The 14,541-nt window shown below is 44.3% G+C and overlaps 1 protein-coding gene across 19 annotated transcripts in view; it reads left to right on the top strand.

Moving 5' to 3' along the window:
* The window catches only part of MYCBP2 (MYC binding protein 2), a 318,664-nt gene that overhangs the window by 168,421 nt on the left and 135,702 nt on the right, over positions 1–14,541 (top strand). For all 19 annotated transcript variants that reach the window (XM_056555563.1, XM_056555546.1, XM_056555556.1 and 16 more), the window contains 2 exons: positions 12,205–12,417; positions 13,928–13,983. In XM_056555563.1, the coding sequence (XP_056411538.1) occupies positions 12,205–12,417; positions 13,928–13,983 (269 nt within the window). The remainder of the gene's footprint in view (positions 1–12,204; positions 12,418–13,927; positions 13,984–14,541) is intronic.

Below are 14,541 nucleotides of genomic sequence, written 5' to 3'. Positions count from 1 at the left end.
TGTCAGTGGGGATGTATATGATAGGCTTAGGAGCGGAGTCATTTCTATACGCAGCTGGTGCTGGTGGTTAGCAGCAGACAACCACCATAAGTGACCGGCATCTGAGATCATTCTGATGCCAGGCATTAAACCTCAAGATGCTGCAATCAAAAAGTCTCATCTACCACAATTGGAATGGATAAAAGAAAAACTACAGATCGCTGTACAAAAATGAGCCTCCACATAGCTTTAAAGACAGAAAAATAAAGAAATTAGAGGGTAGGATATGGATATGCAATGCATTTTGGGTTTGTGGGGGTTTTTATATTTAAAAAAAAAAAAAAAACACTAAAATATAATGAAGACTATATAACTTTTTTATTGTAATTGTGCTAGCCTGCATAATAAGTGTGACCTTACATAACAGAAAAGTCACATTTGCAAGCTTTTTAAGCAAAAGGGACACTTCATCGGGCAGCTTGAGTTGTGCTCAAAAAGCATGCAAGTCCAGTGGTCCTTCAATTTACAATGGCCTCTGGGTTACAGTATTTTCAACGTACAATGTTTTTTTCTAGACCATTACTACTTAAAACCATACTCAATATACAGTCCCAAGGACAGTCCTGATTCATGAAACATGTTTATGACTGGAGGACCTGACCAAATTGGATGGCCATTTTACTTGTTAAACACCTGTATTAGGGTGCATTCGCACCACGTTTTGTACATACGGGTGCCGGATCCGGCGGGGGGAGGGGCAAACCGGGCGCTCCTGTTCCCCGGCCGGATAAGCCCGTGACTACATTTACTTCAATGATCTGACCAGAGTCAAACGGTGACTGCAGTCGGCTGTTTTGACCCGTATCTTGTTTTGGACCGGACCTAAAACCGTAGTATACTACTGTTTTGGGTCCGGTCCAAAACCGCATACGGGTCAAAACTGAGCCGACCGCAGTCACCGTTTGACTCCGGTCGGGTCATTGAAGTAAATGGAGTCACGGGCTGATCCGGCCGGGGTACAGGAGCACCCGTTTTGCCCCTCCCCCCGCCGGAACCGGCACCTGTATGTACAAAACGTGGTGTGAATACACCCTTACTCATGTACATGCACTGACTGGCCGTCTAGTAGTGCCTCCCTGCAGTACATGGAGGTACTAAATGTCCTATACTATTCTTTTCCTGTGCCAGGATTAGCTGCTGCTTTGGAAAACCAGGTAAGGGCTGCTCCATTTTACATTTTTGGGACACTGGTGGACATTTAGCTGTGAGTTAGTATAGATTTTACCCTTTTTTGCTTGGTGTATTTTTTACAGTTTCTCAAAATTTACCAAAATGGTGCACAGACTTGATATATTCTGCACAATTAAAGAAACCAAAAAAAAATAATTATTGTATACTTCCCTGCTGGTTTACTGCAGCCTCCGAAAAAGTTTTGCTGAAGTTGATTGTTGAGGCCTTTCTTCCAGTGTCCTGTGCCATGCCACTTGTCTCACCATACGATGTATATGTCATTTACTTGATTGCTGCCTTCCTTGTTCTCAAACCCTTTGGACGTAACACATGGCGCAAATAAGCTTGTTACACTGTACCGATCTTTGGCCTGTTTTTGGCTCTCTGTATTATTTTTTCAAAAATAAAAATTTCTACTTTGGAAAAAAAAATATTGTAAAGTCCTTGTAGGTTAAAGGATAAGATAGAACAGAAGAGAGAGAGAGAGAATCTGGTATAGATCTAAAATTATTTATTACACTATGGTGTCCTCTGCAGGGCCCTTGCATTGGACATACCACAGACTGGTTTAAATTAAGTAATAAAAGATGTAAAAATAGCGATAACAATGGCATATACAAATTCAGATAATGCATATTCCTCAATCGGCAGGCTAGATGTGGAGGTGATGGTACTGATTAAAATTGGCCATGTCTTATATTACTAGCAATGTTTCCTTTATCAGGCATATGCAGCGCTGTAGGTACACACTTCCATGGTGTAATTGCTCAATAAGTAAATAGGTGAATATTTAGAAGCGGAGTTTCTCTGGCGATACTGTAAAAGTGTGGCTAGTGATCAGTCAGCTGTTTATGGCTCGGACAGCGCCGAGCCGTATCTCTATTGCTGGGAGTAAGTGCGCTCTGCAGCGCTGTAGACTCACTGGTGGCAGCCCACTCTACTCAGGGCTAGTTAGATAAAAGCCACGACTACGATGGGGATTGGTACCAAGTACCTCTTACCCATAGTACCAGTATAGGCTGCTGTTGGCTTCCACATAGGTGGTCGGTACACCGGACGGATCTCATGTTGCTGTTCAGCTAGGTAGGTAAAGTTCCGGGAGTGCACGCTCCACTCCTGTGATGACGTTCTTCAAAGTTTACAGTATTGCTGTAAAAGTGGATGATATGTCAAACTTTCCTGTATATGGGTATTGCAATGATAGGGATGACCGGCTAGACATGTTTCGGGGATCCAGGTGCCCTTTATCAATAGCTGGGGGCAACAATGGTATAAATGAAATGCCCGGGAAAAAAGTGACTTGAGATGAGCAAACTTAAAGTAAATTCGATTCGTCACGAACTCGGCTCGGCAGTTGCTGACTTATCCTGCATAAATGAGTTCAGCTTTCAGGTGCTCCGGTGGGCTGGAAAAGGTGGATAAAGTCCTAGGACTGTATCCACCTTTTCCAGCCCACTGGAGCACTTGAAAGCTGAACTCATTTATGCAGACAAGCTATCAACTGCTGAGCTGAGAAGTTTGTGACAAATCGAGTTTACTGTATGCTTGCTCATCTCTAAAAGTGACATTATATAACCCCTGCAGCAATAGGTTTGCCAGGTATCAGGTGAAGCCTAGACTGTATCTAAATGGGTAATCCACTGGAAATGTGTAAGGCCAGATAAATAGATAAAATAAAAGAAAAAATACAAGAAAGGAGAATAATGATTAGGAAATTAAACCATTCAATTAAAGAAATATTCTGCAATAACATATTAAGAAATTAAAACATGAAGAAATTAACATTAACATGTAATGGATGAAATATTCTACACTAAACAATTATTCATGTAGATGTAAGGCAAGTACATGAATGTAAAGAAAAAACTAACAAGAAAATCATATGCAATGGATGTATTACTATGGCTCATGAGTATAAATATATAGGACCATGTAAAAGAGTGCAGAAGGGTGATTAGCTTGAAGTACCAGGAAAAACTGTTGTGAGGGATTATAGAAACCAGTGAACTGCAGAGATTGGTTTAAGCTTTGTGCTCTAGCATCTGACACATTTGTAGGTGTCCGATTAGGTGGTGTAGGTTTGCACACAAAAAAGTCTTTGTGCAAAAAAATAATCACTTCTAAATGTTATTTGCCCGAATAATAAATACAGCTCCGTTGCAAATAGTGGTGTATGGTGCACCAAACAGTAGACTACTTTGGAAGATGTTCTACCAAAAATTGCGCAAAACTTGCAGGAACATTTAGTACATTTAAGTGGTGTAAAGCCAATGATAAATGTCTCCCACTGAGTCTACTGTACAGGACCCTGGAGAAGCCCCTGTCCTCTACATAGACAGTGATTTACAGCTCCCAGCAGCTTTCTTTCTTTTAGTAAGGACTTTATTTTTTTGAGCAGTGTAATAAAGAAAAAAATAAAGGGAACACTTAAACAACACCATGTAACTCCAAGTCGATCACATTTCTGTGAAATCACACTGTCTATTCAGGAAGCAACACTGATTGACAATCAATTTCACATGCTGATGTGCAAATGGAACAGACAACAGGTGGAAATTATAGGCAATTAGCAAGACACCCCCAATAAAGGAGGGGTTCTGCAAGTGGTGACCACAGACCACTTCTCAGTTCCTATGCTTCCTGGCTGATGTTTTGGTCACTTTTGAATGCTGGTGGTGCTTTCACTCTAGTGGTAGCATGAGACTGAGTCTACAACCCACACAAGTGGCTCAGGTAGTGCAGCTCATCCAGGATGGCACATCAATGTGAGCTGTGGCAAGGAGGTTTTCTGTGTCTGTCAGCGTAGTGTCCAGAGCATGGAGGCGCGCCCAGGAGGCAGGCCAGTACATCAGGAGACGTGGAGAAGGCTGTAGGAGGGCAACAACCCAGCAGCAGGACCGCTACCTCCACCTTTGTGCAAGGAGGAGCACTGCCAGAGCCCTGCAAAATGACCTCCAGCAGTCCGCACATGTACATGTGTCCACTCAAATGGTCAGAAACAGACTCCTGAGGGTGGTATTAGGGCCAGATGTCCACAGGTAGGGGTTGTGCTTACAGCCCAACACTGTGCATGACATTTGGCAGAGAACACCAACATTGGCAAATTCGCCACTGGCGCCCTGTGCTCTTCACAGATGAAATAAGGTTAACACTGAGCACATATGACATGTGACAGAGTCTGGAGACACCGTGGAGAATGTTCTGCTGCCTGCAACATCCTCCAGCATGACCGGTGTGGGGGGGGGAACTTCTTTGGGTGGGCCGCACAGCCCTCCATGTGCTTGCCAGAGGTAGTCTGACTTCCATTAGGTACCGAGATGAGATCCTCAGACCTCTTGTGAGACCATTTGCTGGTGCGGTTGGCCCTGGGTTCCTCATAATGCAAGAAAATGCTAGACCTCTTGTGGCTGTAGTGTCAGCAGTTCCTGCAAGAGGAAGACATTGATGCTATGGACTGGCCGGCCCGTTCCCCAGACCTGAATCCGATTGAGCACATCATGTCTCTCTCCATCCACCAACACAATGTTGCTCCACAAACTGTCCAGGAGTTGGCGGATGCTTTAGTACAGGTCTGGGAGAACATCCCTCAGGAGACCATACGCCACCTCATCAGGAGCATGCCCAGGCATTGTAGGGAGGTCATACGGGTACGTGGAGGCCACACACACACACACACACACACACACACACACACACACACACACACACACACTACTGAGCCTCATTTTGACTTTTTTTAAGGACATTACATCAAAGTTGGATCAGCCTGTAGTGTGGTTTTCCACTTTGATTTTGAGTGTGACTCCATATCCAGACCTCCATGGGTTGATAAATTTGATTTTCATTGATCATTTTTGTGTGATTTTGTTGTCAGCACATTCAACTATGTAAATATGAAAGTATTTCATACGATTAGTTCATTTATTCAGTTCTAGGATGCATTATTGTAGTGTTCCCTTTATCTTTTTGAGCAGTGTATTTATGTAATTATTTTATCTTTTTTTTTTTTTTCTATTGTTGGATGAGATTTTGGGGCTTCAGAACCAATGCCCAGGTTTCCAGGATATGGTCTCAACATACAATGGTGACCCCAGAACTAATTAATATTGTTACTTGACGGACCACTGTACATATTTTCAGGTTATTCGATATCACTCCTATTAAACTTTTTTTTCTTTTTTTGCCACGAGTATTTATTACAGACTTAACACCGTAGCACGTTAGGTGCATTGAATTGGACATTGTTAAATTTTATTTTCATTTAAATAATATTGTTGAGATTGGGGAGTTGTATTTTATAATTTTTGAGCATGGCTGAAAAATCACATGTAAACAGCCAATAAATGGCATGTTAAAGTGGTAGAAGCAAACAGTTTACAAAGTGAATTTTTGTAGAGTATAATTGTGGAATATTGTAAAAATTTTATTCTACTGTTTTCCTTTTAAATTTCAGCTTTCTTGGTCGCTCTTCATTGGGGGACACCATACTGATGGTTATATGCTCTTGCCACTAGGAGGCGCTGACACTAGGAAAAATCTGCTCCTCCTTGGCAGGATATACCCGCCCACTGGAAGTGAGGTAACCATTTTTAGCTAGTGTCAGCAGGAGGCAAGACACAGGTCTGGGAGCTCCCCCAGACCTGGTCTTTTTTTCCTAGTGTTAACCCCTCACTGCCTGGGACAAAAAAAGAGCATATGTCCCGGGCAGTGAGGGGTTAACCCTCGCTCCTTTACTCATGCAGCTATCTGTCCCTCTTCTGGGGCTGGTTTTTGGGGTCCGAGCAGTGAGTTTAGTGTTAACTTTTATTCATGCAGCGGGGGATTGCCAGGGGGCTGCGCTATAATTTCCCGGTGGGACCTTTTTATTTACCAATGTCTGTGTCCCTGCATATGATAAGGCCACTTTGTCAGTGTGAAGCCCACCTTTCCTTCTGTTCGGTGGGGTTTGCCTCAGGGTTTCCTGGGATTTTCTTTCCTTAGTTCTGTTGAGCACTTCGGTTCTGGTATGGTGCCTGCTGGGGTGACAGTCAGTTCTTCCTCTTCCTATACCTCCAGGTACCTCCGAGTTTTCTGTCCTCGGTGGCTCAGGCACTTGCTCTGCTGCCTTAGTCATCATCAAGATTGGCTCTCCATATGTCTTGTATGTTTGCTCAGCCCCGGTGTGCAGGATTCCTATCCCCTGGGGACACAAGGTGGCTCCTCCATACAGCGGTGGGTTGTTGCTTGGGCCTGGGGGCTACCTTCTCCCAGTCCTGGTCTGTGGCTGTGGGGCAGCATTTCCCTGCTCCTACTGTTTTTGGCACACTTGCCACTTCCCTTTCCACAGGGAGTTCGGGTATCAGGGTGCTTGGCATGGTCAGTACCTGGGTTTCATCTCGGTCACCCTTGTTTTTCCGTCCTCTAGGGCAGTGGTGGGCACCCTTTTTTTTTCAACTGAGCCAAATCTCGCCAAAACCACTATTTAAATTTATTTTGAGAGCCACATTTTTTAAACCGAAAATACATAGGATGGTACACTGTTTTTAGTTTTAACAAGTTTTTATAGAGAATATTCTGCATGCAAGTATCCACATAGGTCGGGAGGATACAAATAACACAACTAATAAAACAAAAACTTTAGAATATTTATCGATAACGTTAAATTCTGTAAAATTTGCCTTACAATGTAAAGAAAATTACATCCTGACAAATTGGGATCTGTGGATGACGCACTGGTATTTATCTGTGGATGACTCATATATGGCATCTTATGTGTGTGTAAATAGTATTATAAAATTAGTGGGGCTCATCATGGATATTTTAAGCAGGGTACTCCACCTTGATGGATACACTCAAACAGTAGGCAAGAAGTAAAAGTAATAAAACAGGCATGCACACATTGCACTTGCTCTGCAGTCAAGTTGAATAAAAGTAAAAAATTAAAACCTAAAATGAAATAATAATCAAGATACAACTAAAAAAGTACATATAAAAGTATGTGAAAACACACTCAAATAGTAATCACTGGTACTGTTCTATATTGACCTCAGAACCTGGCCACTAACTTATTTTGCTGGCTCCTAGATTACGATATTCCGCAGCTTATGTCCACACCCCCCTTTTCACATGAACCATTTTTATGTCAATCCCACAATGTCACATCTCTGCCCCTCGTGTCACATCTCTGCCCCTCGTGTCACATCTCTGCCCCTCGTGTCACATCTCTGCCCCTCGTGTCACATCTCTGCCCCTCGCTCCCCCTCATGTCACATTCCCCCTCCTCCATGATGGCCATCACGCCTTTCTTTTTACCCTGCCCTGTTCACATCTGTCATTTCCATAGTTAGGCACACTTAATTCATAATCACCACCTCCCCCCCTCCTGCCATGATGGCCATCAGTCACCCCTTTTTTTGCCCTGTTCACATCTCTCATATGAGTACATAATTCATAATCATCTCCCCCCCCCTCCATGATGGCCATCCGTCACCCCTTTCATTTCTCTCCCTGGCCCTGCACACATCTCTCATTTCCAAGTTCCGGAGGCATATAGTTCATATTCATCCCCTCCCCCCCAACCCTTCCTTTTTCTGTCACAGAAATGGAGTCCCCAGAGGCAGGCAGGCCATTGCTACACCTACCGGATGACACGCTGCTGATTTGGGAGGCACAGTGTTCTTCTGAGGGCAACAGACAGAGAGCGGATGCTGCCGCGGCGCTATACAGAGAGTCACCCCCCCCCCCATACCACATGACCCGACTGGAGCTGTGTGGAGCCGGCCGCCGGGGATGCACACAGGGCGCGCACTGACAGAGGCTAGCTGCAGAGTCCTGACTTTTGGGGCGGCCGTCCGAGACGGGCGGATCCAGAGTCTAGTCTCGGGAGGGGCACTATTAGAGAATTTTGCATTGGCGGACAGAAAATAAGGTGTTTCTTAAATAACTTACAATATTATTAAATATATCCAGTATAATAATCAAATACACCAATTGCCACAGAATGGGAAAGCGCTAAAGAATTTTTACAATTTAAAACTACAGCTCCCATAATGACCTAAGTAGTGGTAAGGTCATGCTGGGAGTTGTAAGTTTTGCAGTAATGATGGATGAAACAACAAGTGACTACAGCTCTTATGGGACAGTCAAGACAATACACAATGATATCAGTGACTACAGGTGACGTCTTCTCTATAGTCTTTCCTTATCTAATTCAGATGGTACATACCACCGGGTCCAGCTAAATGTTCTCGCTGAAGAACTTGATGCCCAGACGGCTCCTCAATATGTCAGCGGATTCTGAACCTCTATATGAAAACAAGTATTATTATAAAACTGCCAAACATCCTATCCTTTGAATATAATTCTGACACACTGTACCCTCTGAATATACTACAACTCACTGTACCCAATGAATATAATACTGCCCCACATTGTACCCACTGAATATAATACTGCCCCACATTGTACCCACTGAATAATACTGCCACACATTGTACCCACTGAATATAATACTGCCACACATTGTACCCACTGAATAATACTGCCACACACTGTACCCTCTGAATATAATTAGAGATGAGCAAACTTACAGTAAATTCGATTCGTCACGAACTTCTTGGCTCGGCATTGATGACTTATCCTGCATAAATTAGTTCAGCTTTCAGGTGCTCCGGTGGGCTGGAAAAGGTGGATACAGTCCTAGGAAAGAGTCTCCTAGGACTGTATCCACCTTTTCCAGCCCACCGGAGCACCTGAAAGCTGAACTAATTTATGCAGGATAAGTCATCAATGCCGAGCCGAGAAGATCGTGACGAATCGAATTTACTGTAAGTTCGCTCATCTCTAAATATAATACTACCACACACTGTACCCCTGAATATAAAACTACCACACACTGTAACCTCAGAATATAATACCACACACTGTACACTCTAAATATCGCTCTGAATACAATACCGTGATGTATTGTGGCTTATGAAAACCATACAACCCCAGAAATTCCTTATACTCTGTGCCCCTCATATATAGTAATAATGCCCCATCCTGTGCCTGCACATATAACTATGACCTATCCTGTTCCCCCTCATAATAATAATGCCCTCTGTCCTGTGCCCCTACCATATAATTCCCCCCTGTGTTGTGCCCCTCACTTATAATGCCCCTGCAATGTTCCCCTCACATATAATGCCCTCGTCCTGCTCCCTCAGGGGGCATTTTAAGTAAGGGGCACATAATAGGGGGCATTATAAGTCGAAGTACATTATATGTTAGCGGCTCAAGACAGGGGGGCATTATAAGTGAGGGCCTGTAATGCCCCCCTGTCATGTGCCCCTCACATATAATGCCCCCTGCCCTGCACCCTCAGGGGGCATTTTAAGTGAGGGGCACATGACAGGGTGCATAAGTGAGGGGCACATGACAGGGGGCATTAAATGTGAGGGGCACATGACGGGGGGGGGGCATTATACGTGAGGAGCCCCCTCCTGTCATGTGCCCCCTTATAATGCCCCCCTGTCTTGGGCCGCTAACATATAATGTGATTCGACTTATAATGCCCTTTTATGTTCCCCTCACATATAATGCCCCCTGTCCTGCACCCTCAGGGGGCATTTTAAGTAAGGGGCATATAAAAGGGGCATTTTAAATCAGAGCACATTATTTGTTAGCGCTACAAGTCAGGGGGGCATTATAAGTGAGGGGCACATAACGGGGCCCTGTCAGTCTGCCGGAAGTGGCCATTCCAATGTCCCCCGCAGGAAACCTCGGCCAACACATGGGATAAATGGAAGGGGCATGTCGGCCGGCACTCCGTGCAGGGTTCAGCACACCCCCTTACAGCAGACTGCAGGGGCCCTGTTCAGGAGATTGTAGGGGGTGCTAGTGCTCGGATGCCCCACATTCTATAACTTATCCTCTGTCTCTGCGTCTAAATAGGCTTTAAATAGATGAAAAATAGATGCTGGCAGCAGTGGGATAGCTAGAAAGATATATATGAGATAGATAGATATGAGAGATAGATATAGGAGATAGATAGGAGATGGATAGACAGATCAGTGTTCCCCAACCAGGGTTACTCCAGCTGTTGAAAAACTACAACTCCCAGTATGCCCACAAAGCCAAATACAAGTTAGGAGTTGTAGTTTTACTACAGTTAGAGGCCTCTGCTGGGAAACAATGATTAGAGTCTCCTGACCCCCCCCCCCCCCCTCCTCCTCCTCCTCCTCCTCACCCCAAAGTTACTTACCATGAAGGGCAGCATCAGGGTGGGCAGGGGGGTCTGGAGGCATTGGGTGGGTGTCTGGGCCTGTGGTGGAGGTTCAGGAAACTCAGCCCAGCCTGCAGGAAATACAGGAGTGAGAGGGGGAGGAGCTTATCTCTCTTCCCAGCCCCTGCACAGTGTAATGCCTGCAGACTGAATGATGCTGAGACTGTTGCCCTCCCCCCCCCCCGGATCCTCCACTGGCCCGAGAGGAGGGAGGGGAGCGGGCGCCCGGCACACAGAAGAGCCGCATTAAAGTGTATAAAGAGCCGCAGCTTGCCGACCACTGCTTTAGGGGGACTATTTTTGCTGAGTTTTTTTCTGCCGCTAAAGATAAATGTCATCTCTTTTCCCACTATTTAGGTGGGGTATCTGGCTAGACCCTTGTTTTTTGCTGGGAGCAATCACTAGGTTTTTTTTATTTTATTTTTTATTAAAGCTTGTGTGCTTCCTGTCCACTTTTGCAGCCTGGCTCTTTTTTTTTTTTTTTGGTTATCTACTGCTGCTCCCGCAGCCTTGACTCTCTCCTCTGTTGGAGGAGTTTGTTATCTTGTATGGCCGGTGACAGCTGGTCTAGCTACAGTCTGTTGTTCGGGTCCTGCCATTGCTCTTCTCCTCCCTTCACACAATCTCCCTGGAAGGGAGTGTTCTTCCTTCCCGTTTGTCTGTGTCAGTTGTACTGCACTGTCACCATAGTCTTCTGTAATAACTTTCCTGTGCCCAGAACCTTAGGGTCCAGGCTGGGTCCTCATTTGTTTCCCTCTCCGTTCCCGCTCTGGCAGGACGTTTCTTCGTAGTGCTCTGGTTTGTCGTCCGGAGATTTTTCGCGGACGTCTTTTCCTTACTTTTCACATATGAGTCTTCCAGGTGACTCGGGATCCTCCATTTCCCATATCGGCCACTCCAGTGTTCTGGGATGTTCTGCTTGTTCCTTGGCTGTTTGAGTTAAGAGTTCGTTTTCCGGGTGAATGTCTGTCTCTCCGGTGCCCGGGATGCCCCTTTTCTGGGCGATCAACTCTTTTTTTCGTTCGGGGTTCATTCCTCCCGAGTTAGAGGGTGTTCCAGTCATCCGGATTACACCAGCCCGGCTACTGTCGCCTTCCGGGTACTCATGGTGGGCCCCTGGGACAGGGGTTTTTGAGTCTGAAGCTGTTTAGGTCTTTGTTCTCAAGCACCAGACCTGGGGATCTTCCAAGAGCCCAATTTCTGGGCCTAGTTTGTTTCTGGCCTGGGGATTCATCCGCAGGCCTTGGACGTGCGAGTTCGGTCTTGCAACTGATTCCTTTTCTCTGGTGTTTTTTTTTTTTTTTTTCCCACCCTTAGGGACTGCTTTGGTACGTCCCATCAGTAAGGTGTCCCCCAATGAAGAGCGACCTAGAAAAGGAGTTTTTTTGTACTCACCGTAAAATCTTTTTCGTAGCCTTCATTGGGGCACACCGCACCCACCCATTTCTTCACTTTTCGTCCGAATGATCCTATCCTGTGGTTGTTTTTTTTTTTATTTTATTTTTTTTAAATCCGGGTCTTTCGGACATGTCCTTGGTTGGCTTCTCCTACTGCTTTGTGACAAAACTGGTTACCCTGCTTCCAGTGGGCAGGTATATCCTGCCAGGGAGGAACCTATTTTTTTTCTCAAGTGTCAGCACCTCCTAGTGGTAAGAGCATATACCAATCAGTAAGGTGTCCCCCAATGAAGGCTACGAGAGATTTTACAGTGAGTAAAAAAAATATATATTTTTTTTTTTCTTTGTCTTTAGGTGGAAGTGAAAGCTGTCCCTGTATCGCAAAAAAAGACTTCCCTGCAGCAAGAGCAAATAAAAAAACTTCCTCGGATACCAGGCAGCCCATCATCTTCTGCATCTTCAGCTACTGATATGACCTTTGGAGGCCTTCCACTGCCTAAACTTGATGCTTCCTATGAACCAATGATTGTGAAGGAAGCCCGTTACATTGCAGTCACAATGATGAAGGTATGAATGAGCTATGCTTAAGAAATGTGCTACTTAAAGTGATATTCCCATTGCTAAAACATGGCTTTCCAGACCCTTAGCTTTGGGGTTATGCACTTTTTCACATCTCCTGATCATGGGGATCTGTGCAAGACAGCTAGCTTGGCTGGTTTTGGCATCATGGCTGAAATAAGGGTTTTCTTTATTTTTTTCCTGCATGTTGAACGCGGAAGCTTGCTGCTCCTGCGTTCATGACTTCACCCCCACTTCCCCTCCATTCATGTCTATGGGAGGGGGCATGACGGCTAGTACATGAAACATAAACTTGAATGGAGGAGTCGTGGTGGCTTGCATTGCCAGTAATCGAGCACTGAGCGGTGTTCGCTCCATGTGGCGAATGACGGGGTGCCTCAGCAGAGATAGGAGATAAGAGGTTTTCAGTGGAGTTCCCCTTTAAGTTATTGGAAAATATATAGATCCATGAGGCCACAAACATACTTGTCACTTGAGTGATGCACAAGATGGCAAGAAGTCCCAAAGTTTTTGTACAAATGTAACTTATATCCTAGAAATCCAGCACAAAACAGACTCCACTGAAAAAAGAAATGTAAAAAGTTAAATGTTAATTTATATATACCCCAAATGGTTCTGAAAAATGACTTGTCATGCAGAAGGAAAGCCCACTTTACAGCTACATTGACTGAAAAAATGTTTAAAATAGAATATTTGTTGTTGCTGTAATGTTATTTACAGAATTATGCATTTATCAATTTGCCTGAAACCAAAACTGTCTGATTTTGCTCACAACAACCAACATGTTGGGATTACTAGGGGAGATTTATGAGGAAGAGTGGTGCAGTCGCCCATAACAACCAATCAGATTACTGCTTTCATTTTTAAAAAGGCTTCTGATACATGAAAGTTGGTTGCTATGGGCAATTGCACCACTCTTCCTCTACACAGGTTTTCATAAATCTTCTTCACTGTCTCTTTAGCGATCAATGCACAAAATTAGTTTAGGGCCATTTTTCATGGTGACAGGTTCTCTTTAATAACCGCTTTCAGGTGAAATAATTTAGTCACGGCTTGTAAGACAGTCAGTAGTGCAAGCTACATACAAAGGGGGAGATTTCTGAAAACTTGTGTAGAAGATAGTTGCCCACAGCAACCAATCAGATGGCTTCTTTAATTTTTTTAAAAGGCCTCTGAAAAATAAGAGAAGCAATCTGGGTGCTATGGGAAACAGGTCGACTTTTCCTCTGCACAAGTTTTGATAAATCGTCCCCAAAAAGTTAAGGGTGTGTTCACAATGCGGTCATTCTGTTGGCAGAATTCCGCTTGCAGCAGAGTCCTAATGGAAACATTTGCTGTTCTTGAAGTTTTGTGGCTTACAAAGACTAAAGAAACATACTGGCCAATTACTTCTGTATAAAGTTGCCCAACTGTGTATATGGAGTTCATTACAATTAAAAAGGGCATTGCACATTATTTGACTACCTGATGAATTTTTTTTTACACTTTTTTGTATTAGGCTTATGAAAGTTACTCATTTGAAGAACTACGCTATGCCTCACCAATGCCCAAAAGGTAGGTGTCTGGAAAATTTTTTCTTCACTTTTTACATTTGAAAATACATAGTTAGTATGGTTGAAAAAAGACATACGTCCATCAAGTCCAACCAATACAATGAGGCAGGTAAAACATACATAGTCACTTACAGCAAGTATTATATTATGTATATATATCATGTTGTATATATATTTCAGAGGTTTCTCATTTATTTATTTTTTATGGGGGGGGGGGGGGGGGGGGGGGCGCGAGGGTGCATATTTAGAAGCAAGACATGCTCTCTGAAATTATAGTTAACGTAACCTGTCAGTGGTGGGTGCTTTCTATGGGCGTATACACAGTGGTGTAATCATTAAAGGGGGTTACCCACCATAATTTATTTATTTTTATTTTTGGGACACAGGCTGTGTTGACAAGCAAAGAAGCCTCTTCTTACCTTCCTCGTTCGGCACTTTGTCCCCCCCCCCCCCCCCCCCCCCCAGCTGCAGATGGAAGATCACAGATCACATCGTCGCTCAGCCAATCACTGGCTGAGGTGGGAAACGCTGCGCCCATTGATTGGCTTAACGGCAATGT

The sequence above is a fragment of the Hyla sarda genome, chromosome 2 (assembly GCF_029499605.1).
Source record: "Hyla sarda isolate aHylSar1 chromosome 2, aHylSar1.hap1, whole genome shotgun sequence".
NCBI lineage: Eukaryota > Metazoa > Chordata > Amphibia > Anura > Hylidae > Hyla > Hyla sarda.
The sequence above is the reverse complement of the archived record's forward strand: the minus strand, read 5'-3'. Positions and strand labels throughout refer to the sequence as shown.